We start from the raw sequence: 21,961 nt of genomic DNA, 5'->3' as shown, positions 1-21,961 counted from the left end.
GTTTGAGCCCGGCCCACAATAGTCTCCCTCTGTTTTCTCTTTAAAACAAGTCTTGTTTACGAGTTTCACACCTCTTCATCAAACACTACACAAGCTCAGCAGGCAGCAGCCATGGAAGAGCAGCAGCAGAAACAGAGCAAGTGGAAACTAGAGAGAGGGCAATACCTAGGAGAAATATCAGCTCTCTGCTTCCTCCACCCTCCTTCTAACCTCTCTTCTCTTCCTTTTTTCCTCGCTGGTACCTTTTTTTTTTTTTTTCTTTTTTCCTCGTTATTAACTCTCGTGCTCGCCTCATTACTTACAGTTTCAATTCAGTTTATATTTTCTGTGCTCTTAGCATTGTTTCTTCTTTGAATTTAAAACAGGCACAGGATCGCAGCTGCTGCTATATAATTTAGAATCAGGAAAAATAATAAAATCCTTTGAAGTTTTTGATGGAATTCGTGTTCATGGAATTACTTGCAGCTCCAGTGAAGAAGAGTCATCGAACTTTCCTTCGTTAACTGTTTCTTTCAAAATTGCTGTCTTCGGTGAAAAAAGACTCAAACTTTTCAACTTACACATTCAAACTCCTTCGCAAGTGAATGCAGATTTAGCTTTGATTCATTGCTTGCCCAAGTTCACCCATTGGGTCTTGGATGTTTCCTTCTTCAAGGTAACTCACTTCTCTTTTCTTCTGTTGTAGCGTTCAATTCATTACTTTTATCTTAAAATAGTGTTGTTCCATGTCTATTTTTCTCTCTTGAATTGGCGATAGAACTCTGCAGTCTCTTCAAGTCAGGAAGAGAGACAATGTCTTGCAATTGGATGTAGTGATAACTCTGTCCATCTCTGGGATATGTCGTTGTCCAGTGTAGTTCTTCAAGTTCAATCTCCAGGTTAGTTTTACCAAAATTTATTGCCTGTGTGGTTGCCCTTCTTATTTCACTTGCTCTTACGTATTTCGATATTTTGTGGACTTGTAGAGAGATGCCTTTTGTATTCCATGCGGTTATGGGGTGACAGTTTGGAAACTTTAAGAATTGCTTCCGGTACCATATTCAATGAGGTGCCTAACGTTTCCTCATGTCTGCTTTCATCTTTACTTGATTTTTTTTTTCTGTAATGACACTGGTTATCGATAGTTGAGATTGATATGGTTCCTTCTACTTCATTCATAGAGCTATAATTTTTCTTTGATTGCGTTAGGGTAGATCATTGTTTGGAAAGTGGTTCCTGTAGAACCTCAACCTGATGGGCTGCCTTCAACAAGTCTCTTGGAAGATGATATGTATTTGAGCTGTTCATTACCCGACTCTTTCCAGCTTCGTTTTCAGCAGCATAAATCAGCTCATATGTGCCGACTTATTGGACATGAAGGCTCAATTTTTCGCATAGCATGGTCCTCAGATGGATCCAAACTGGTTTCCGTCTCTGATGATCGCAGGTGAAGAATTTTTTTTTATTCTTACACTCCTTGTTTCTATTCTATGAAGTGGTTTCAATAATGCAATTTCCTTATCGTTACAGTGCTCGTATCTGGGCAGTTAGGGATGAGCCAAAAGATTCAGATAACAGAGAGGAGGAGGTTGTAGGCCCTGTTCTGTTTGGTCATAATGCTAGAGTTTGGGACTGCTGTATCTGTGATTCTGTAAGTCATATAAGATCATGGTTTACCTATTTTTTTTATACGATAAAGTTTCTGGTTAAAATAATATTTAAATGAAAGGAATGCACATTCTGACTTCAATTCAAATTCCCTAAGAATTTCATTATAAGTAGATTGCTGATTCTCGTCCCATTCTCTCTGTCAGAAAGCAATTCATGTGCACTGCATTTAAGTATTTATTTTCTTGAATCCATCTTGCTCTACTTTTCCAGTGTATCCATCAGTTAAAAGGATGCTGTCAGTTAGCATGTGCATAGAGTTGTATGCCATGCCCAAAGGGTGACTTTGAATGAATGAAGTTGATAAACTATTATGGCTGCAATCAATAATTAATTTCCTTCAATGGTCAAGCTCATGATTAGAGCAATTAAGCGTGAATGACAGGGGAATTAAGTATTTTTAATACATCCTTCATTAATTCCCGGTTGATAAATTCTTCCATCTTTGTTCATATGCATTGGTGAATGTATCAGGAGCATCATCTATCATTGTTTTGAAATTCAATCCTAGTTAGAAATGCAGTCCTTCAATTTTCAGAAAGTAGAATCCTACAAGTGGATTTACATAAATGTTTCTTTTTTGGCTGATTCATTTCCAATTAATTATAATGCGTCTTTCATTTGTGTCAATCTGCATCGAATGGAATCGCATAAAGGACTGATACTAGTCTACCACATCCTTTGTTTACTGATCATGTAAATCAATTTAATGTCTTTGTTTTCTTTTCTTCTTGCCTGGAACATGCTGACCCTTTCTTCCATTTATTCTCTTAGGTAATTGTCACTGCTGGTGAAGATTGTACATGTCGTGTATGGACATTGGATGGCAAACAGCTCAAGATGATTAAGGAACACATGTAAGTCACGATTTGTTTTTAATTCAGATTGAAGCCTATTTGTTGCATAGATTTGAAGTTACAAAATTGTAAGCGATAATATGGGGGCTCTACTTCCACAGAATTGTGAAGTAGGAGCCACCATGGTCATAATTCCATAACAAAAAAACAATTTTCATTCTTAACCTCTCAAAGAACAGGTTTTTTACTGGCCTTGTAGAAGTTCACTGCCTAATTGGTGAATTCTTGGTTTTTTTTATATACAGAGGAAGAGGTATATGGCGTTGTTTGTATGATCCAACCTCTTCACTCCTCATTACTGCTGGATTTGACTCTTCAATGAAAGTGCATCAAGTGTCTGCTTCTATTTCCCAGAGCTTGGAAGGACAAATTGAATCAAAACCATTCATTGACAGAATGGAGATATTTACCTGTCGCATTCCAAATTCATCTGAATATATTGGTCTCATGGACAGGTAATTTATCTTTAATATCAGAATTCTTCAACTCATTAATTTATAGGTGTGTGTGTGTGTGTGTGTGTGTAGAATACAATAACAATATTAGAACTGGAGGAGCCTGTTCACCATAGATCATTGTAGCTTAGCTAAGGTGGTTTTGGCACAGTATTAAGACTGTGTTGTCTCCATCTGTTTTGCTTATTATAGCTCTTTGTTAATCAGTTGTGGGACTGATTCGATATTTATTTGTCATTAGCTGGCCTGAGCTGCTGTTGATCTAAATTGCCAATGAGTGCTTTGGTTCTTTTACCAGTTTTCCCCTTGTTTTTCTTATTCATTACATGTTTAGGGAGCACAATTCTTAATGTCCTCTTCTTTTGTATGCAAACCAAGAGTGATATAGCTGGCTATGATATTTTGGTTTTGGTGCTGGTTTTGGGCTCCAATTTCTCTGGTTTCGCATTTGGAAAAAAACTTCCAACATCTTCATAAACTTTCCATATTCATTAATTTACCTAATTAATTTGTGTTTTCTTATTTTTTATTAAGGTACTTGCTCTCTTGTAAAAAAAACTCTTTATGGCTTTATGTTTTAAAACTCCAGCTCCTACTCAACATTGGGATTCCTCCTTTTCAGTTAGTCTTTTCAGAATATGTTGATATGAGATCGTGATTCAGCCAATAGCAGATACATTAATAAAGGGCCTTACAATTTTACAAGTATTTTGCTACAATTCATTATCTCACTACTATGGCTGTTCGTTGAGTAAAAATGTTATTACTTATGGTATTCTTCTAAATTTTAATTTTAATTTATCCTTGACCTTTGTTTCACTTTTCTCTTAGGATTTTTCTAAGCATGTTCTTGAAGTCATCTAATATTAACTATAAAGATAAGATTTAGATTTATCTGTTTAAATCTGACTTGTATTTTTTAATTATAATCATTTAAATTTAACTTAATTATAATAAATCCATATAGATAAGTATCACCAATTATATTTACAGTTAAATCACAATATACACCTGCAGCATCTTGTGGCAGGAGTACTATTTACCTGTAATTTACAACCTAATGATGGTATCGAGGCTTTTCCTGCACAATATTTTTACATGCAGGTTTTCCTCTTGAGTTGAGAGGCTGGGAATGGTTTTTACGCATTGGTATTCTGACATGAGACCTTCCATCTCATTTTGATGATCTTTTAGCCCTGAAAAAATTGATTGAATTGCATTGGGATGGGTAGATAGTGATGGAAATGCATTTGGGGTGTTGCTGGGACATCTCCAATGTCAAACCCATCAAATGTTGGCTCACATACCTTCATACTCCTTTGTGCAATAAACTTCATTATTGTCTACTAGTGTCTTCATTATTTGTTATTCTTTTCATCCTGTATAATGTTCATATGTGCTCTAAATGTTGGCTTTTTTTATTGCAGCAAAAGTGAATATGTACGTTGCTTGCATTTCACATGCGAAGATACTCTTTATGTTGCGACGAACAATGGTTATCTGTACCATGCTAGATTACATGGAACTGTGGATGTAAAATGGACAAAGCTTGCTCAGCTCAGTGAAGAGGTGCCGATTGTTTGTATGGATTTGCTGTCCAAAAAACTCCCCAAACATTCCAATGGAGTTGATGACTGGGTTGCTTTAGGAGATGGTAAAGGAAACATGACAATTGTGAGAATTATGGGTGATGTTTTCACTCCTGAAGTGGGTTTCACCTTCACCTGGTCAGCCGGGAAAGAGAGACAACTCTTAGGAACCTATTGGTGCAAGGCATTGGGATGTAGGTAATGGTGCCACTAGTGCTATTGTGCTAAAAATGTCTCATCTGTCTTTTTTGTATCCTTTCCCTGAGCAGTACATGGATAACATGCAAGAGGGACAGGATTTATTTCTATGTTACGATCACTAAAACATCAACCACAGACATTTTTTTTTTTATATTTTTTCTAATGGTTCAAAAGCTTTGTTATTACATAGTATCATTTTTCGATTGATTTGTCTCCCTCAAATATATAGGTCATATTTCTAGGGAAAAAAAAACAGGTGATTCTTAAATTATACCATGCCTCGAATCATATTAAATTATGCTTTGTGCCGTGCAATTCTGAAATGCTTGCCAGAATGCCTTTGCATTATCATCTGGAGATCACTCATCTTGCCTTGCTACTTTTGTTGTGGTTGCATCGTTCTTTATTATTCAGATCAAATCATCACCAATCTCTGCTATGCAGGTTCATTTTTACTGCTGATCCTAGAGGAATTTTAAAGCTATGGAGGTTAAGCGATCCTTTACCATCTGGTTCTCTCACTTATGGAAGAACTTTTGATGCATCCCTTATAGCAGAATTCACATCATGTTTTGGAATTCGGATTATGTGTCTAGATGCGTCATTTGAGGATGAGGTATCTGCTCTTCTCTCTCTCTAGTGTTTTCACCCATGAGTACATGCATGTTGCTGTATATGCTTTTATTCTCAAATGTTTGTGAAATAACCACAATTCTTCTGGAGCATGAGAAAATAAGAGATAACTATTTCCTTCTTACAAAGAGATAAAGTAAAGCCTTTTTTTCCCTTCTAATTTTATACTTGAGGGGATTTGCGGTTTATTAAATATGAAGTAAAAGGTATTACAAATCTGGAATCTTTATTGCTTGAAACCAATATGTAACTTCATTTGCTTTGTGAACTCGCAGTGGCTTCTAAACATTCATATGACATCTCATATGCTGCTTTGTTCATTATGGTTGAATGTAGGTGCTGGTATGTGGGGATTTGCGTGGAAATCTGGTTCTTTTCCCTTTGTCAAAGGGCTTGCTGCTGGACAAACCTACTCTACCAGAAATAAAAATTTCACCATTGTGTTATTTTAAAGGATCTCATGGAATATCAACTGTATCCAACATTTCTGTTGCTAAATTGAGTTCTAACACGATTGAAATCCGCTCGGTATGATACGAATCACTTTTTGAGTGTTTGCTGGTAATGATGGATTGCTATGATGCATTATACGGACTTCTCGTGTTCAGTGTGGAAGAAAGAAAAATGTTGAATCCTTTAGGAAACAAGTATGTGCATAATCAAATTGGAGGAATAGTTCATAATACACACCTGTTTACATTGCAACAAAAATAGCATTTCATGGCATGAAACATCCAATTTTTTTTTAAGCATGGCTATGGTTCTCTAGTGATGGAGGGAGAATTGTGCTTGCATGTTTTCTGTTTCTGTGCAAGTTTGCATGCAAGGACTTTCATGTATTAATTTTTCGTCATTACAATTCTTTTCAGACTGGAGGTGATGGTTGCATATGCTATTTAGAATATGACCCAGACCAGCGTGGTTTGGAATTTATTGGGATGAAACAAGTAAAAGAATTGAGTTTAGTTCAATCTGTCTCTGCCGATAAAAACTGCCTCAATGATTTGGCTAATTGTGGATATGCTATTGGTTTTGCATCAACAGATTTTATAATCTGGAACTTAATAAGTGAGGCAAAGGTAGTTTCTCTCTCTCAAGTATTCATCCCATCCTGTGTTCATGACTAAACATTTGTTTTATTTCTGCTGATGCTTGGAGCAGGTTGTGCAAATTCCATGTGGTGGATGGCGACGTCCTCATTCTTATTATCTTGGTGATGTACCAGAGGCAATGAGCTGTTTTGCATATGTCAAGGTACCTTTTGGTTTGTACTAGTTTAACAATACATTCCAAGCAAAACTTTAGGGAACAGGCTCCTGGTCTCATCAACAAGTAGTACTGCTATATTTTGGACTTGTATGTGATGAGACTGGGACTGCTATGTGGTTCGGTAATTATGCAAGTAGTTACCATAAGAACTGTTTTTGTGTGACAGTTAACTCTTTTTGATTATCAGTAAATATGCTGCAAACCATTATAGAATTAGGACTTTGATCACCAATGAGGTTGTGTACTTAGATCACCATTGAGGTTGCATAGGTGCTAGCATAGTTAACCAGATTTTCTATGACAGTGAAGGTTTAAGAATTAGGACTCTGAATATGATTCTTCGCCTGTAAGCCACTATCCAAAACCATATATTGATATACCACTTAAATGAGATTGAACAGAACCCTACTTCCTCATTTTGCTAGAGAAGGTAAATATATCTTAAACATTGATAAACAAATTTAGTAATTAGACTTTTCATTCACCTTTGTGAGTTATATCACCTTTGTTGAAGTCTGTGCTACAAAATGCTGTTATGCTATATCGACTATGGTTACCATCTCATTGTTTTTGCTTGTTTTCTTGATATCTTTCTTCTGACATTCTGTTTCCCATTGTTTTTCATTGACCACAATGCACTTTTCATCAACTATGCATATAAGTCTCTTCCAAAATCCTAGAGTCTCCTAATGTTGTCTTATCCTAGAGTTCCCTAATGTTGAGGGCTTAATTTTGGAAGCTACTGAGTGTCATTATAGTCCTCAAACATTTCTTTATGCTTATTGTTTCCTGGTCTCATATATTCATCCTTTTCCCTTTCAGGATGAGATAATCTATATTCATCGAAAATGGGTACCAGAAAGAGAGAGGAAGATATTTCCCCAGAATTTGCACATCCAGTTTCATGGGAGAGAGATGCACTCCTTATGCTTTGTTTCCAAAAATACCCTTGTTGAGGCAAATGGGAAGAATTTCCAGTATGATAGATCTAGTTGGATTGCTACTGGGTGTGAGGATGGAACTGTGAGGTTGACTCGGTAAGTATGTATGCAAGTAATTAGTTGCCACTTTAATTGAAATCAAGTGAGTTTTTAATGACATTGTTGTTGGTGGGTCCCGAGAACACTGACATGTCTCTCCTCTTATGCATATTTAGAGTGTTGGCCTCCACTATTTCTCACAGTACTTCATTTCTTCTCCTAACTCAACCCCCACATTTTTATTCATTTTTTTGTCCAAATGATTTGTCATTATTTCTTGGAACCAAACACGGGCAGCTAATTTTGTGATTGGTGCAGGTATACTCCTGGAGTTGAGGGTTGGCTTACATCAAAATTGCTCGGGGAACATGTTGGTGGATCTGCTGTGAGATCAATATGCTCAGTATCAAAGATGCACATAATTGCTTCTGAGTTGACCAACTTGTCAGATTGGACAAAGAGACAAAACACTTGTGCAGGGGACATGGATAATCCTTTCTTGTTAATCTCAGTTGGGTCAAAACGGGTGCTAACTTCTTGGCTACTGAGAGATAGGAATCTAGACAAGGAAAATGTATTTATTGAAAAAGAAAAAATAGAAAACGGAAATGGCTATAAAGCTTTGTCAGAAGTATCCTCATTGATGTCTTTCAAATGGCTGTCAACTGACATGCCTCCCAGAAATTCCAGTTCTCGTGGAAAAACAAAAGTAGCTGAGAAGATACAAGGAATAACCAAAGAACTTAATATGAATATTGATGTAACATCAGGACCACTTTTACTGGAAAAGGGAGAGGGATATCCAAAAATTTCTTATGATGATAAGTATGAGGATGACTGGAGATATCTGGCTGTCACTGCTTTTCTGGTGAAGTGTGCTGGTTCCAGGTGAGATGGGACAGCTTTAATTTTTGTGATGATTTTATCCTGGCACTGACTTATCCAAATACAATGAAATAATACCTCCATCTATTTCCTTCAGGTTGACTGTCTGTTTTGTTGTTGTTGCTTGCTCAGATGCAACACTTGCACTGCGAGCTCTTGTTTTACCACATCGGTTATGGTATTCATGACGACAACTGTAAACCATTAATTGGTGCTCCTAAATTGTTTTTAATTTAGTTTTTTCTTGTCCCTAGGGGAAATCACTTTTTATTCTTACTTCCTTGCAGGTTCGACGTGGCTTTGTTGGTTCCTCTATCATCACCAGTTTTAACATTGCAGCATGTCATCATTCCTAGCTGTTTGCCTTTTGAAGGTTTAATTATATGACTTGCTGATTACTGTTAGAACATGGCATAAAAAGTGCTATTAAACTCTCTGTCCATCAATTAATTATTTTTTGGTATTTTGTGGTATTTAATGCCAAATTCTTACTTGGAGTTATTAATTTCTCATGATTCACAGAGAACATTCGAATTGGAAATGTGTATATTGTGATCAGTGGAGCTACAGATGGAAGTATTGCCTTTTGGGATCTAACTGACAATATTGAGGCTTTTGTTCAGCGGTTATCAACACTGAACATAGAGAAGTCCATAAATTGTCAAACACGGCCACGCACTGGAAGAGGAAGTCAGGGTGGACGATGGTGGAGAACATTAAGCAGCGGTGTGCCTAAAAATAGACCAGGTGATGGTTTAGTTGCAATAAAAGCTGGAGAGAGGACCAACTGCAATTTGGCAAATCATCCTATGAATGAAGCATCAACAGCAGCAAGTGACGCGGAAAACTGCACAATAGTTTGTTCTCAAGCTGTAGACAACACACATCATGAACCAGAAGTGAATAGTGTCAATTCCTTGCCAGGAATATGTGAAATAAGGCCTTTCCATGTCTTCAATAATGTTCACCAATCAGGGGTCAACTCTCTTCATATTTCAGACATTCAAGATATTCAAAGTTCTGAAAATGGTTTTGCATTCAGTGTAATAAGTGGAGGCGATGATCAAGCACTCCACTGTCTTAAATTTGATTTGTCACCATTACCAACAGGGAAGGATTCTGACATCGTGACATCAAATCTCATCAATTTATTCACTAGTTCTGAAAGCATGAAGAATAATTGTTATAGACAAAGCCAGACAAACAAGTACAGGATCAGATTTTTATATCATGACCGCATCATCTCAGCTCATAGCTCTGCCATAAAAGGTAAAATAGAAATTACTCCTTCAAATGAGGGAAGTTTGTGTTGTTTTTTCATTAATGTCTTCGGTCTCATGTTCACGGCTGTCTAAATGTTGTTACTATAGATTTACCAAGTACTCATCCCCTCTTTAGTTGCCGGTTATTTATTGGAAACCATGGCTGATAAGTCTGTGTTTACATGGATATAGAAGGCTTCACAGTTTGTTTTTCCTTACTATAACCCTCTATACATCGTGCATCTTTTCAATCACGTTCTTTGTACTGTTGATTTTATATATTTTGGTAGTCTTTTTCTGGCATTTGCAGGACAAATGTGAACCCCATGGAAATTTTGAGCAAGATCTTCTCTAGATTTGATGTATTGGACGCATTTGTTGTGGCCATTGACTGATTGAAATTGGTTTTGTTTCATGAAGGTGTTTGGACAGATGGCGTATGGGTGTTTTCTACTGGTCTTGATCAGCGCATCAGATGCTGGCTTCTTCAGGATAACTGTAAATTAACTGAACAAGCTTATTTGATCATTAGTGTTCCAGAGCCAGAAGCACTGCATGCTAGAGCCTGTGGCAGGTGAGCATAGCCAGTTATCTGCATCACAGCTGTCAGCATAAGCATTTTAGAGTTATGATTCTGATTTTATGATATGACTGTTATTTGTATCCTTTTGTCTTAATTCAGGAACCACTACGAAATTGCAGTGGCTGGGAGAGGAATGCAAATGGTTGAGTTCTCCGCGTCTTAGGCTGTGGATGGGAGAGATGCAGGTGGTTTTGACAATTGGGTTCTCCCACGTTAAAACTTTTGACAATGGTGCTAATTGTCTTGGTATGACCATGTGCACCTTAAAGTCTCCTATGTTAACACTCAATGTTGACATAGCGACGTGCTGAACATGCCAGCTGACTCTCAACACCGAAAAGCACTAGTTGGGGAATCAATTTTTGAGAAAATGGTTCCTGGCAAAACGAGGCCTGTAGCCTGTTTTCCATTCCTTCTCATATTTCCAATTTGCTTTTCACCCCCATTAAGAGAAGGGTGGGCAAATTTCCGACAAATAAGCGACAAGATCCCATTGACGTGCATAATTTCAGAACCAAAAAGAGGACCGGGGATCTATCTGGGGCTTACATGTAAATCAAACCAGTTTGTTATTTAAGATTTGGTTTCATTTTATAAGTTTGAAATTTCGTTGTATGTGTGTTTTGAATCATTGAATTCAGTAAATTCTTGGCATAAATGCACTTAAAGCTTATGTTACAAACGACAAGTATCAGTTGCCTGACTGAAATGTCCAATGCATCACGGTTAAGTTCACTTCCCAGGTACAAGGTTGGTGGCACAAGCCCGAGCACCGTCGTTCACAGGGTCAGCAAGATGGTCGGCCAGGTTCTCTAGAGGTCCCTTCCCAGTCACAATGGCCTGCACAAAGAACCCACACATGGAGAACATGGCAAGTCTCCCATTCTTGATTTCTTCAACTTTAAGCTCTGCAAATGCCTCTGGATCATCAGCAAGCTCCAAGGGATCGAAGCTGCCACCTGGGTAAAAGGGGTCAGTGACCTCACCGAGGGGGCCTCCTGCAATGCGGTAACCCTCAACAGCGCTCATGAGGACTACCTGTGTTGCCCATATGGCTAAAATGCTTTGAGCATGGATTAGGCTGGGGTTTCCCAAATAGTCAAGACCACCTTTGCTGAAGATTTGAGCACCAGCTTTGAACCACACTGCCTCGCCGAACTTGACTCCGTTCCTGGCAAGAAGCTCAGGGAAGACACATCCCAAAGCTGCAAGCATTGCCCACCTAGAATGAATAACCTCAAGCTCCCGGTTTATGGCAAACGTTTCAGGATCTGCAGATAGCCCTGCGGTGTCCCAACCGTAGTCACCAGGAAATTCACCAGTCAAGTAAGATGGAGGCTCGCCAGAGAATGGTCCAAGGTACTTGACACCGTCAGGACCGTACCAAGGGCTCCCAGAAGCAGCTACCTTTCCTGCTGTCTTCCTCATTGAGACTCTGCCATTGCTACCGCAGGTGGCTGATGAAAACTCAGTGATTCCATTTAAAGGAACAGCTTTGCTTGTGAAAGTAGATGAATGTGTCATGCTTTATGTTTTAAGCAGAGGATGGAATGGCTGCTGCTGTTCCTTGTAAGTTGATGGATGAATGTGGGATACGAGAGTCACTCTTTTATAGGGTCTGGTGAGGTCCACAATCCTATCCATGTGGATCTTGTGAAAGTCATTGGTTGATGACTTTATTGTAGGTATGCAAAAATCTTATACACTCTCCTAGCCAGTCGACGAGGGCTAGGATGGATTTTGCTCAAATAATTGAGAGATATCCCCAGCCTAATCTAAATTTATTCATGTGGTCAAAATTTAAATTCTTAATGATTCTAATGACGTATTAAATTAAAAAAAAAAAACAGAGAACATAAAGGCTTAGAGCATCTGGATTTGAATGGGTTTTTTATTTTTATTTTTTACACTTTTAATTATTTTTAATTTCATTTTTTAAAGTTGTGTTGATGTGTGATTGTATTTTATAATTTGTTTTATATTTATTTTTTTCGAGTTTTTGTATATTTTGTTTTCAAAATATAAACATTGAGTTAATTCTTAATTTAATAAAAAAAGAATTCAGCTTAAATGTTTGCAAAAAATAAAAAACTAAGAGATCAAAATTGAAATGAAGGTGAAATGGAAGCTTTTTATAATTTTTTTATCCTTTATTTTTTTTTTACTTCGGTCATTATTATTTTTTAATTTTATTACTCCACATTATATTAATGGGTGATTTGACCTGATGATTTGTTTTTTATTGTTTTTTGTTGAGTTATTGTAATCACAAAAAAAATTCTGAAATTAGATTGGTTCTCAATTTTGCAGTAAAGGATTCAGTTTTTTGTGAAAAATTATATAAAAAAAATCAAAATTAGAAACTTAATAAAATAGTAGCTTTTTAAGAGAGAAAAAAAATAGTGTTAGTGCTTTTTTATTTTGTTGAAAACTTAGCTTTAAAATTATTTATTTTTTATCATTTTAATCTGGAAATTATATAATTTAGTTAAAAATTTTATTTTATTTATATTTTAGTTTCTATATTACGAGATAAGATGGTTGTTAGAAAAAAAAAAAATAAATAAAGATATCAGTTGGTTTCATTTTAGTTATAAAAATAGCGAAATTTGGTGTAAATATTTCTCTTAACAAGAATATTGTATTGAAGTGTTTTGAGGTAATGATACCACTTGAAAACATTGATTGGGGTTGTAAGGTTTCGTTTGTTTGATTTTTTTTTAATTAATTTGAATATTTATTTATTTTAGTTGGAGAATTAGTTTCCTTGAAGTTGAAAGAATGTTTTTAGATAAAAATACTTTAAAAATTGAGTTTTTGAATAATAAAGTTTTCATAGCTTTTTTTCTAGCCAACCTTATATTGGTCAAAATTTAGGCATGTAGATGATATGTTGTTAGTTGTAATTTTTTTTAAAAAATATTAGATGGACCATCCACTAAATTTGAAAAGAATTTTAATAAATTAAGGTACAATGTGTAGTTCCAAGTTTAATTTTAAGGGCTCAGGTGTGTTAGGACACCTGGACTTTGTAGGTTTGATTTTATTTTCAATAATTAATATTTAAATTATTTTAAATTAAATAATTTTAAATATAATGAATATAATTTCTTTTAAATTCTTAGATTTATGAAGAGTTTTTTTTTAGATATTATTTTATGAAACTATATTTAATTTTTACTTTTTTTTTGAACAATTGTATTATTTTTGTACAATCCCCCCACAATTTTTTTTATTTTACTTATTTGTTTTATTGTGATCATTGATTTTTATTATCATATAATTAAATAAAAATATTTTTATAAAACAATAAAAATAAAAAGCATGTTAATAAGACAAAAAGGTTTCATCTAGCAAGGTATTGTTTTTAAACTTTATTTTAAATCATCTTGATTTTTTAGATGTGTCTTCTAATGCTTTTGGTTTTTATTAAATAAATAACATTAAAAAAAACATTACATTTTATTAAGTTAACGATATGATAAGAAAATGAAGACTTCAACTAGTTAATTATTTTGTTTCAAGGGAATTTAAACTATTATTCTTTTTACTGTCAATTAAAATTAATGCTATAAACTATTATTGTTTCAAGAAAATGATTTAAACTAGTTTTTCCTCATCCAAAAAATGAACATTTATCAAATAAAAACATTTTCAACATAAAGGCAATCAAAGTCAGCATATCTTTATTTTTCGCAACCACAATTCAATGTTATTTGTCAATTTTTTACCCAAAAAGCCACATTGCCTGTGAATTCTATATTACTAGGAGGCTATTTTATTCCTCAGTAAACACTAAATGCCAATCCTACCATTGCTTTCAACAAATCCTCATGGATTCTGAACTCCGAAGCCTCTCTTCATGTAACATCCAATCTCCATAACCCAACTTCTAATCAACCTTATAAAGGACCAATTGACATTGTTATTAGTGACGATCCATGTTTGAATATTACACGTATTGATAATTCTATTCTTTCTTCCTTGTCTTATAACTTCTCTTTAACTAATGTCCTTCATGTTACATTTATACAACAAAACCTAGTTTTTGTTTCCCACTTCTGTAAAACCAATAAAACTTCTATTGAGTATTTTTCACCATCTTTTTATGCAAAAGATCTTACCACATGGTCACCTCTCTTTTAGAGATGAAGCAAGAATAATATTTATAATGTGGGGTTCTTTTTTCATTATTTTTACCACAAGGGCACCTATAGGTATATTCTCGAATAAATTCTCGATTATCGATTTTCATATCTTGTAGACTTGATCTGTCTGGAACAATGTCCATGTAGTATTTATATTGCTTGATGAAAATATTTATAAGGTCTTTCTATTTCTGGATTTTCATGTTGTCCAGCTCTATACACCAACCTAATGTTGCCCTACTTAAACTGTTATGAAAGAATCATATCATCAATTTTTCATCCTACACTACTTCTATCATCTTGTTACGATAAGACTTAAGGTGAGTGACAAGACACTAGTATACTTTATGAGCTCAGGCACACGAAACTTCTTTAGTACAATCATATTCAGGACTAGACACATCTCAATAGTTTAAACATGATCATACAAGTTCACTCTTGCAATAGCCCTTACCCTGGCATCTAACATTGTTATTTTATCATGATCAATGTCCTTAAAGGATTTTACTTGGTGGGGTTTATTGGTGAATACATCCATAACTACTAGGGTCGATGCAAGGATTGTTGATTGCATAAATGTTGTGTTATACTGGGTTTTCTCACTTTGTTCACCCATCCTTCTTTCAGGATGAATTGTTGTAAAAGTAATGGGCTGATTAGACAGGCCTTCACCAGATAGGTGTCTGAGTGTCTGTTCAAGTAAGCTTGTGATGTGAGCCATGTTAGCCTTCATGGAATCCAACTATTCTCAAAAGTAAGCATTACGAAGAGCACACTCTTCATCCTTATATTTTTTTCTTGTAATTGGATGCTGTAAACTTTACGTATTAGAGCTTTCTCGAGACCTATATTTCAACTTGCATATCTCCGCATGACATTTAAACATGAATGCATGTATGCTTGTGAATAAAAATGTATGTACATGTACATTGAATATATATTAACATGTGTTAAAAAAGCTAATCCATGACTTTTTTATTAAATACATGCAAAAATTCATAGTTTGATTAATCTGATTTTTTTTCCCAAGCCTCATCTTGGTTAAATCCCATACATATTAGAGAGAACAAAACAAAAAGGTGGGTCTAAAGTCTCTTTCATTCAAAAAAGACAAAATGATTTTTATATGTAATTTCTCGACCTTGATCTTTGGGTGATTCCCCCGAGCTAGTTACATTATTTTAGATTCTTTACTATATTCATAAAAAAGTTATGGTTTTAGCTCAGAAAATCCGATGGAGTTCATGATTATTGATCAAGTCTAGGTTGATGCAAAAATAAATTATTAGGGAGTCCATATCTTAAGAACAAGTTCTAGCTATTATATGAAAAGTAGGCTTACTACCTCGTCTAAAAAAGATATATGATCTACCTAGTGACCACCTTTCGTGAAGATAATACAGGGGTTTACAAAGAATAGTTAGGGCATAGTGTGACTGTCATTTCTGAGTAAACACTAAGCTCATTGTTAAATGTTTTATGAATCTGAGCCCTAACTGAAATTCATGGAGTAAACTGTTACTCCCCACCTAACCTAGAATTGGTTTATTCTAAAATTAAAATATATGGAAGCATTAATCTATACCAGATGTATTTATGCATGAGAAGTATGTAAAAAAAAATATATGAGCAATACATTAAAAAATGCATGCTAAAATTAAATTACATAGATAAAAATAATAATAATAAACATGACAACAAACATTCAAACAAACAAAACTCTGATCGACCTGACAAGTCCCTAATTGAGTCATCATCTTATTGTGACATGCACGATATCAAATGGTGGAGCTGCCTCTTGGAATTGAAAGGGTTTTGATTTTAATCATAAAACTATGATTATAGATTCTAAGAATCATCACTTAGTATTATGGTCATTAGAAAAGCTAATGATTTACGACAATCTGGATAAGGGGACTGGTTATGTAAGAAAAATACACATAACTCCCAGTGCATCTTACTTATGGTAATCTACATCATTGATTGATTGCTAATTTAAGATATATTTATATTTTTTGATCTCATCGAAGGTGTTGCGGGTGTTATGATGTCATCGCTAACGATGGAGGCTACTGTCATGCCTCCTGTATGAGGTATGGTGTGGTGGAAAGAATTTTGGATATAAACATAAAATTATAATTAATGTTCAAGAGCTGCCACCTTGTATTATGGTCACTGGGAACCTATAGTCTATGAGAGTCTAAGTAAGGGACTAGTTGTGAAGGGGAAGACGTGTTACCCTCAGTATACCCTACCTAAAATAAGCTATATTATTGTTTGATTATTTTTATAGGTCAAGTTTCTATCTGTTAGTCTCATTTATGGTTCAAGGTAGATCTCTAAGTAAGGGACTAGTTGTGAAGACGTGTTACCCTCAGCGTATCCAACCAAATATAAACTACACCGTTGTTTGATTATTTTTATAGGTCAAGTTTCTATCTGTTAGTCTCATTTATGGTTCAAGGTAGATCTCTAAGTAAGGGACTAGTTGTGAAGACGTGTTACCCTCAGTGTAGCCTACCTAAAATAAACTACATTGTTGTTTGATTATTTTTATAGGTCAAGTTTCTATCCGTTAGTCTCATTTATGGTTCAAGGTAGATCTCTCTCTATAAGAAAATCTCTAATTTATCAGGTTAAATCCTAACCATTTTAAAGTTAAAATTTAGCATCATGTTTATTTTATGTCTTGTATCTCTAATACCTCAGAGTATACTTTATTATGTAATTCTACACCTCAAAATATTAAAGTCTACAACTAGACCTTAAAAAAAGGTTGAAAAAAGGTTATTGATATTTTGGCTAAATCCTAATAGATGATCATAAATTGATTTTGATAGCTATATTTTTTTATTTTCAAAACATAAGAAAGATGCAATTTTTTGTCTTTTTAAGGAAATAAGCTTGGAAGGTTTTAGGATTTTGGTTGTATGCATAAAAACAAAATAATTTTTTTTTTTAATTTTGAAAAGAGAAATTAATTTAAAAGTTTTGAGATTTTGTTTTTAATTTTTTGAGAAAAGTTTCGGTGAAAACAAAGTATTTAAATACCTGATTTATATTTTACAATATAATTATACAAACCTAATATTATAAAAAATTGGTGGAAAAATATGCGAGAAAATCACAATTTTTTTCAAAGGATTTTTGAATTTTTGAATTTTTATATATTATATTATATCAATTAAATGTTATTAAAACATGTGGGCTGGGCCGACCCAAATAAATACTCAGAGCTTAGCCCAAGAAAAAGTAGGTTGATCTCGACCCAATATATTTTTCTTCTCTTTTTGGGGTGGGTCAATCCCAACCCATCTATATGAGCTGGGTTGAATCAAGTCTGACCCACATTTAAAGTTAATTATTTTGCAAAACGTGAATAATTATTGTTCACGTTCTACACGCAACCAAATGGTTGCGGAAGTTAAAGATGGGTGTAGGAGAAGACTATTAGGGGCAATGGTCATGATCTTGATCAAGAGGTTGAAAAGATTGTTCGGATGGCATCGCTACAAGGAACGGTGGGGGAGTTGGTAGTTGGTGGTAGCAGAAGGAAGAGAAGAAAAAAATATGCAGAGGAGATAGGGAAAACTTCGCGGTGGCTACCCTTATCGTCGATAAATGGGTTTGTAGAGAGGCTTCATCGTTGTTTTTTAGTGGAAGAGAAAAGCTTATGTGGGGTCTTCAACGACTAAAGACGTGGTGAAGAGAGAAAGAGAGAAGAAATATCCAAAAAACAGAAAACAATTTGTTTTTTGGTTGATTTTGGACCAAATTTTCTCCCCCCTCAGAATATGAAATCCACCCCTGTTTATAGGGGATCGAAGAGGGTAATCTTGTCTATATAAGAAAAAATTTTCAACACTTGATTTAGTTGGAAAGATCCCAATCATTGGCTTAAAATGTGCATTTTGAGTTGTCAAATTTGCAGTAACAGGCTACATGAATTGACATCTTTAGACCAATGTTGGGGTCATGTGTTGTCATTCAACTTGAAATGTTTCCAAAGGGTTGTAGAGAAATTATAGTTAATTATTTGAATATAAGTTTTGTTAGATTCGATGGAGAAATAAAGTATTAAATGCACCTAAAAAGTAGATACTTAAATAGTTTCTTTTAGGTAAAACAGGAAAGACAATGAATAGTAACTAGACGATACGTCGTCTAGTCCTCTGCCTCTATTTTTTTTACACAAAACAACATTGTTTTAGGTTTAGAATTAAGGATTGTATGCCATATGTCAATTTCATCTTTCAACTTTCAATGTTGTTTAATTGAACCTCTAATTAAACCTCACTTTCAATTTATCCAATTAAGCCCCTTTCAAAACTTCCATTGCCATCCTGTATTTATGCGTGTTTTTTAATATGATCCTTGGTTTTGAATTTATTCATTTTAACCCCTAATTGACCATTAAACTTTTAATTTTTTAATTTTACTCCTAGTTTTTGTCCAATTAAGTCCTGTAGTCTGCTGCCTTTTACAAAATGGTCATTATCTATGAATTTTTTCAATTTGATTCTTAATTAAACCTAGAACTTTAATTTTCTTGCAATTTCTTCTCTAATTTCAATCAATTAACTTGGTAAAAATTAAATTTGATCTCTTAAAATTTCAATATTCTCAATTAAACTCACATTGGGTTCCAAACTTAATTTTTCACCAATTAAGCCTCTAATACAATTAATTTGATCTATTTAAAATATAATTAAATCCCCGCACTTAATTAAATCCTTTAATTGGATTCAAATTAATTCTCAAACATAATTAAAATTTAATTTGGCCAATGATTAAATCAAATTAACTTATTAAAAATTTAATTATGTCCTTGAACTTAATTTTTATGCAAATTCATCCAATAATAACAATTAGGTCTTGAGTTTCCTAAAAAATTGGCAGCTTGATTTTTCTATATTTTTGTAATCCTCGTTGATCTACTTTTTTCACATTGCTAATCTTTATTTTATTTTTTTAAAAAAGTGAATTTTGAAGAATAACTTAAAATTGGGTTATGATAGAAGGTTCAAGGTAGATTTATTTTCGTAAGAAATTATTTATATTATCTGGTTAAATCATAACTGTTCTAAGCTCAAATTTTAGAATCACATTTATTTTCTATTATTATATTTTTAATACATTATGGTATACTTTACAATGCAATTTTATACCCTAAAATATTAAAGTTTACAACTAAATCCTAACACTCTGAATAATAAATCAATTCTTGTGGAATTTTTTATATTTTGATCAAACCCTAATGGATAATCATAAATTTATTACGATATTCATTTAAAATATAATAAAAATATAATTATGTTTCTTCATAAAATATGCATGAAAAACTTTTAGGATTTGACCATATGTATAAAAAAAAAATATTTTTTTTATGTTATTTGAAATAAGGTAATTCTTGATTTTTTTTTTGGTTTTTTGAAATTTCATAGAAAAATTAGGTATTTTAATATCGAGTTTGTATATTAAAGTGTATGTCTATAATCCAATATTAAATGAAATTCTTAAGAAAAAACATAATTTTATTTTCTAAAATAATAGGAATTGCTTTTGGATTTTGTTTTAAATTTTTTCAAAATCATTGAAAAAAATAATGTATTTTTAATACCGAGTCCATATCTTATGGTATAAGTCTACGACCTAAAATTAAAAAAAATATATTAAAAAAACATGCAAGAAACCCACAAATAATCTCAAAATGGTCATTGCAATTCTTTTTAGAATTTTTTAGCCTTTTATTAGGTTTGTTTGACTAAACATTAAAATAAAAACAAATTCAATGCTAAAGGAAAGACTGTAAGTTATGTTTAGAAAACAAACAAAATGGGTTGGGCTCGAGACACAAGCCTAGGGGCTGGGTTGGTTAGGCCCGAGGCGTAAGCCTATTCATATGGGTTGGGCTGACTGATGGCCCAACACTTTTCTTTTTTATATATAAAGATGGGTTAAACCCAGTCGAACTGTATGGGCTATAGGTCTAGCCCCCCTTAGCATTTATTAGCAAAAGTATAGTTACTACTCAGAGATAAGGTGTTGGAAGCTTAATTAAAAGATGCTAGGGTGGGAAAAATAGTGAATAAGATAAGATTAGGAATTGAAACTCCAATTCTAGAGAATGAAATTGTGGTAATGAAAAAACAAGAGTACTTGCTTGATGATAAGATCTTGAAGAATAATGTTTTGAGTGAGGCTTATGAATCCAAACTTGCAGTGCATCTTAATGGTACTAAAATGTATTATGATTTGAAAGAGTTTTATTGGTGACCTAATATTAAAAGAGAAATTGTATAATATATGGTTAAGTGCATGATATGTCAACCAGTGAAAATAGAACATTATTAACTTGTTGGGCAATTACAACTACTTCTAATACTTAAGTGGAAATATGAGGATATCACCATAGACTTTGTATTTGAATTACTTAAAAGAAAGAGGGGTAATAATGTAATATAGGTTATTGTAGATTGATTAAATAATTTTGCCTTATTCTTTCATATAAAGATGACAAATTCAGTTGATAAACTACCTAAATTATATGTGAATGTAGTAGTAAGGTTACATGGGGTGCCAATATCAATAGTGTTTGATTAAGATCTCAAGTTTATATCTTGCTTATGGTTAAGTTTCTAGCGTGCACTATGAACAAAGTTAAAATTAAGTATTGTTTTTCACCCTCGGATATATAAACAGTAAAAAAAACAATCCAAAATTTGAAGGATATGTTAATAACTTTTATATTGAAACTTAGGGGTAACTAGAAGAACCATTTACCACTTGTTGAATTTATTTATAATAATAGTTTTCAAGCTACAATAAAAATGACTCCATATGAGGCCTTATATGAAAGGAAAGGAAATGTTGAACCCCAGTTTGTTGGATGGAAATTGGTGGTACAAAAATAATTAGATGAAAGTTCTTATAAATTATCTTGGAAAAAGTGAAAATCATAAAAACTAGAATGAAGATGGTTTAAGACAAATAAAAAAGTTATGCAGATGTTAGAAAAAAGCCTATTGAATTTAATGTAAGAGATAAAATGTATTTGATAGTTACTATTTGGAAACATATGTTATGGTTTAATATGAAAAGGAGGTTGATACCAAGACAAGCCCTTTAAAATGATAAAGAGAATTGGATTGGTAGTATATAAGCGACCTTACCATTATATATGGCCATAATCCATAATGTAATTTATATTTTATTGCTACAAAAGGCTAAGATAAACCCTTCTCAAGTATTACCATAAGTTCTTTTATAGATTAAGAAAGATTTGATCATGAAAATAAATTCAATGAAAATACTCAATCGAAGTGAAAAAGAAACGAGGAATAAATGAATTCTTATGATAAAAATATTATAGAGGAGTTCTCAAGTTGAAGATAAAGCTTGGGAAGGAGAATTAAAGATAAGGACAAAATATCTTAAATTGTTTTTTAAAAT

General features: G+C 33.6%; 2 protein-coding genes across 4 annotated transcripts; one reads left to right on the top strand and one right to left on the bottom strand.

Moving 5' to 3' along the window:
- Positions 1-61: 61 nt before the first annotated feature.
- Positions 62-11,015, top strand: LOC105109968 (Transducin family protein / WD-40 repeat family protein). 3 transcript variants are annotated; one of them, XM_011004846.1, is made up of 20 exons: positions 62-238; positions 366-655; positions 758-878; positions 966-1,048; positions 1,194-1,426; positions 1,510-1,630; positions 2,422-2,504; positions 2,750-2,959; positions 4,387-4,746; positions 5,194-5,365; positions 5,719-5,910; positions 6,252-6,461; positions 6,544-6,636; positions 7,474-7,688; positions 7,950-8,519; positions 8,614-8,694; positions 8,804-8,889; positions 9,039-9,785; positions 10,199-10,352; positions 10,461-11,015. In XM_011004846.1, exons 1-20 carry the CDS (start codon positions 112-114, stop codon positions 10,522-10,524), a joined length of 4,212 nt encoding a protein of 1,403 aa, XP_011003148.1. In that variant the 5' UTR covers positions 62-111; the 3' UTR covers positions 10,525-11,015. The 3 variants fall into 3 exon arrangements, with proteins under 3 accessions (XP_011003148.1, XP_011003150.1, XP_011003149.1); XM_011004848.1 differs by lacking the exons at positions 62-238; positions 366-655; positions 966-1,048 and having other exon boundaries at positions 810-878; positions 1,189-1,426; XM_011004847.1 differs by lacking the exons at positions 62-238; positions 366-655; positions 758-878 and having other exon boundaries at positions 1,189-1,426.
- LOC105109969 (chlorophyll a-b binding protein of LHCII type 1-like) lies at positions 10,998-12,139 on the bottom strand. The gene has a single exon (XM_011004850.1). The coding sequence runs from the start codon at positions 11,883-11,885 to the stop codon at positions 11,094-11,096; it is 792 nt and encodes a 263-aa protein (XP_011003152.1). The 5' UTR covers positions 11,886-12,139; the 3' UTR covers positions 10,998-11,093.
- Positions 12,140-21,961: the final 9,822 nt, after the last annotated feature.

Source organism: Populus euphratica, unplaced genomic scaffold, assembly GCF_000495115.2.
Source record: "Populus euphratica unplaced genomic scaffold, PopEup_1.0 scaffold235.1, whole genome shotgun sequence".
NCBI classification, from domain to species: domain Eukaryota; kingdom Viridiplantae; phylum Streptophyta; class Magnoliopsida; order Malpighiales; family Salicaceae; genus Populus; species Populus euphratica.
This window is presented reverse-complemented; position numbering and strand designations above follow the sequence as displayed.

Coding starts and splice junctions, on each gene's coding strand:
- LOC105109968 (XM_011004846.1), top strand. CDS start 112: ATGGAAGAGCAGCAGCAGAAACAGAGCAAGTGGAAACTAGAGAGAGGG. Junction 1,427..1,509: donor TCCGTCTCTGATGATCGCAG/GTGAAGAATTTT, acceptor TTATCGTTACAG/TGCTCGTATCTGGGCAGTTA. Junction 9,786..10,198: donor TCATAGCTCTGCCATAAAAG/GTAAAATAGAAA, acceptor TGTTTCATGAAG/GTGTTTGGACAGATGGCGTA.
- LOC105109969 (XM_011004850.1), bottom strand. CDS start 11,885: ATGACACATTCATCTACTTTCACAAGCAAAGCTGTTCCTTTAAATGGA.